Source organism: Globicephala melas, chromosome X (assembly GCF_963455315.2).
Source record: "Globicephala melas chromosome X, mGloMel1.2, whole genome shotgun sequence".
Taxonomy (NCBI): Eukaryota; Metazoa; Chordata; class Mammalia; order Artiodactyla; family Delphinidae; genus Globicephala; species Globicephala melas.
In genome coordinates this window covers 75,765,554-75,768,732 of record NC_083335.1, presented here as the reverse complement: position 1 = coordinate 75,768,732, position 3,179 = coordinate 75,765,554, and the positions used below count along the sequence as shown (strand labels likewise).

Sequence of the window (3,179 nt, the reverse complement as noted above, 5' to 3'; positions counted from 1 at the left end):
AAGGAGGTGTGAGGCCCTGAGCCCAGGGCTGCAGGGTATGGGAGAAGAGGGAGACTCAACCTCTGAAAACCCTACCAGCTTACCCTGATGACATTACCAACTGAGATGAGTGACTGATTTTGGAGCATTAGGAACAGGACTAGAAATGCCAAGGGTTTAGGTTGAGTCAGTCATTGGGCCATGGGTGATTTTGTAGGGCCTGAGGATAATGAGGAGAGAAGAGTTGAGGGTTGAGGCAAGGCTCCAGGCTGGGTGGAACAGAGAGGATGGGAAAAGGCTTGACTCGGAGAGACTGGGAAGCCATAGTTTCCAAAAATATGCTGGCAATCAAAGGGACTCCTGGATTGAAATGGTCCTGGTGGAAAAACTAGTTGTCAACAGAGAGGAGGACTTGTCCTGGAAACCTCAACTATTTCCTACTATCTCTTTGACTATGTTTTACTTGATGTCCCTTTTACTTTTACTTTTAATGTCACCTCTTTATTTAATCAGTGAATGCCATTCAACATCCATTTCCTGAGCAACCCTGTTGCCTGAAGCATGGGGCCTGAGTCTGAGGGGAGGTCACATACGAGGGGCTGTGAAGAGGCTGAATCTCATCTAAAAGGTTGAGAGGTAGAGTTGAGGGCCTGCCCCATGAGACTGATGTCAGAATGCTCAGGGATGACAGCTTGACACCACAAAACACCATTCTGTTGGCTTAGCAATTACCAGACCAGAACCACCTCATTAGTCCACACATTCTGAACCAAGGAAGATGTATCTACCAACACCCCAGCCATGATGTAGGTTCTACTGGGAGTGGAGGAATAATAAGATGGAGACAGTGGCTTCCCTGGTGGCACAGTGGTTGAGAGTCTGCCTGCTAATGCAGGGGACACGGGTTCGAGCCTTGGTCTGGGAGGATTCCACATGCCACGGAGCAACTAGGCCCGTGACCCACAACTACTGAGCCTGCGTGTCTGGAGCCTGTGCTCCGCAACAAGAGAGGCCGCCATAGTGAGAGGCCCGTGCACCACAATGAAGAGTGGCCCCCGCTTGCCACAACTAGAGAAAGCCCTCGCACAGAAACAAAGACGCAACACAGCAAAAATAAATAAATTAATTAATAAACTCCTACCCCCAACATCTTCTTTAAAAAAAAAATAATAAGATGGAGACAGGAGTCCTCACCCTGGAGTTTATGCACTGATGAAGCACAGATAAGTGGAAATGTGATGTGAAAATTCATAGCTAAAGCCTAGTTGTAATCCTTTGGAATCCCTGAGCAGAGTAGGAGGAGATTATGGAAGGTTTCCCAGAAGTAGGAGTTTGAAGGGAAGGCAGAAGAGCATATGCAAAGGCATCAGGCTGTGAAATGGCCTGATCTATTTTGGCAGCCATCTCTGGGGTCTGAAATAAGATGGAGTAGGAGTTAGAAGCAAGGGACCCATGATTGAAGAGCCTGATGGTGAAAGATGGGGGCCAAGCATCCAGGCTTTTGATGGGAGCCCTCAGTCTCTCCTGTTTTTGTCATCCACAGATCTGGCATATCCTCCTGCTCATAATGAGAATAGTTCTGCTCCAATTAGCCAAGGTGAACCTCATGGACATCACCAAAATCTTCTCCCTCCTGCAGCCCGATAAGGAGGAGGAGGACACCGACACGGGGGAGAAGCAGGCTCTCAATCAAGCAGTGTACAACAATGACTCTTATACCTTGGACCAGCTTTTGCGCCAGGAGCGTTATAAACGATTCATCAACAGTAGAAGTGGCTGGGGCATCCCTGGGACACCCTTGCGCTTGGCTGCTTCTTATGGCCACCTTAGCTGCTTGCAGGTCCTCCTGGCACATGGTGCTGATGTTGACAGCTTGGACGTCAAGGCACAGACACCACTTTTTACCGCCGTCAGTCATGGCCATCTGGACTGTGTGCGTGTGCTTTTGGAAGCTGGTGCTTGTCCTGGTGGTAGCATCTACAACAACTGCTCTCCTGTGCTCACAGCTGCCCGTGATGGTGCTGTTGCCATCCTGCAGGAGCTCCTGGGTCATGGTGCAGAGGCCAACGTCAAGGCAAAACTACCAGTCTGGGCATCGAACATAGCTTCATGTTCTGGACCCCTCTATTTGGCTGCAGTCTACGGTCACCTTGATTGTTTCCGCCTGCTTTTGCTCCATGGGGCAGACCCTGACTACAACTGTACTGACCAGCACCTACTGACTCGAGTCCCACGGTCCCGCACCCTCCTCGAAATCTGCCTGCACCATAATTGTGAGCCAGAGTACATCCGGCTGTTAATTGATTTTGGTGCTAACATCTACCTTCCATCTCTCTCCCTGGACCTGAACTCACAATATGATAAGGGCACTGCATTGCTGCTACAGGCCCGAGGTGAGTGTCATGCAGCCCAGCTCTAATAGGCCTCCTGGCTTGGAGGGCCGAGGGCCCCAAATCACCCCCCAAGCTAATCCTTCTGGGATGAGTTGGAGAAAACATCATCTTCTTCCCTGGGGCCCCAGTGGAGAAGAGGTTACAGATTCCTTTTTAGGGAAGGGATCACTAAGATGAGGTAGGGGATAGCACTAGTCCAGTTTCTTCTTCTGGCATTGCCCATGACTGTTTTGTGGCCTTGAACATGCCCTCTCTAGGCCTCAGTGTGTCCCCATTGGTACCATGCATTGAGGGAAGGGAGGGGACATTTCTTAGAAGGGAGAGAGCAATTAGGGCTGCAGTAGCCAGGGCAGGATGGATGTAAGCTTGGGTGGGAGAACTACACTGAGAATTGCTTCTCATGACCTGTTTTTCCTTCCTGTAGCCACTCCACGGTCACTACTATCACAGGCTCGTTTAGTCATCCGCAGAGCCCTGCGCCACGCCAGCCAGCCACAAGCCATCGACCAGCTGGATATTCCTCCTGTGTTGATCAGCTATCTTAAACACCAACTGTAACCTTGCAGCCTGCCCAGAAACACACAATGCCTCCAAAAAACCACCTGGGGACCCAGGTAGCTTGAGGGCACTACAGCTCTACCCACTCGTCTGAAGCTGCTCTCCTGTATTATCCTCCACAATAAAATCCTCAACAAAATAAATCCTGGGGGCTGTTGTGTTGATGTGTGTGTGGGGTGGGGAAGTTCACCGGGGGAACGGGTCTGGTTGGCCATGGGGAAGGATTAGAGTGATCTGGCATTCAACAGG

The 3,179-nt window shown here is 50.4% G+C and overlaps 1 protein-coding gene across 1 annotated transcript; it reads left to right on the top strand.

Annotated features, from left to right (window-relative positions):
• Nucleotides 1-1,447: 1,447 nt before the first annotated feature.
• On the top strand, nt 1,448-2,930 carry ASB12 (ankyrin repeat and SOCS box containing 12). The gene is made up of 2 exons (XM_030851383.2): nt 1,448-2,372; nt 2,797-2,930. The coding sequence occupies exons 1-2, from the start codon at nt 1,448-1,450 to the stop codon at nt 2,928-2,930; spliced, it is 1,059 nt and encodes a 352-aa protein (XP_030707243.2).
• The last annotated feature ends 249 nt before the right edge of the window (nt 2,931-3,179 follow it).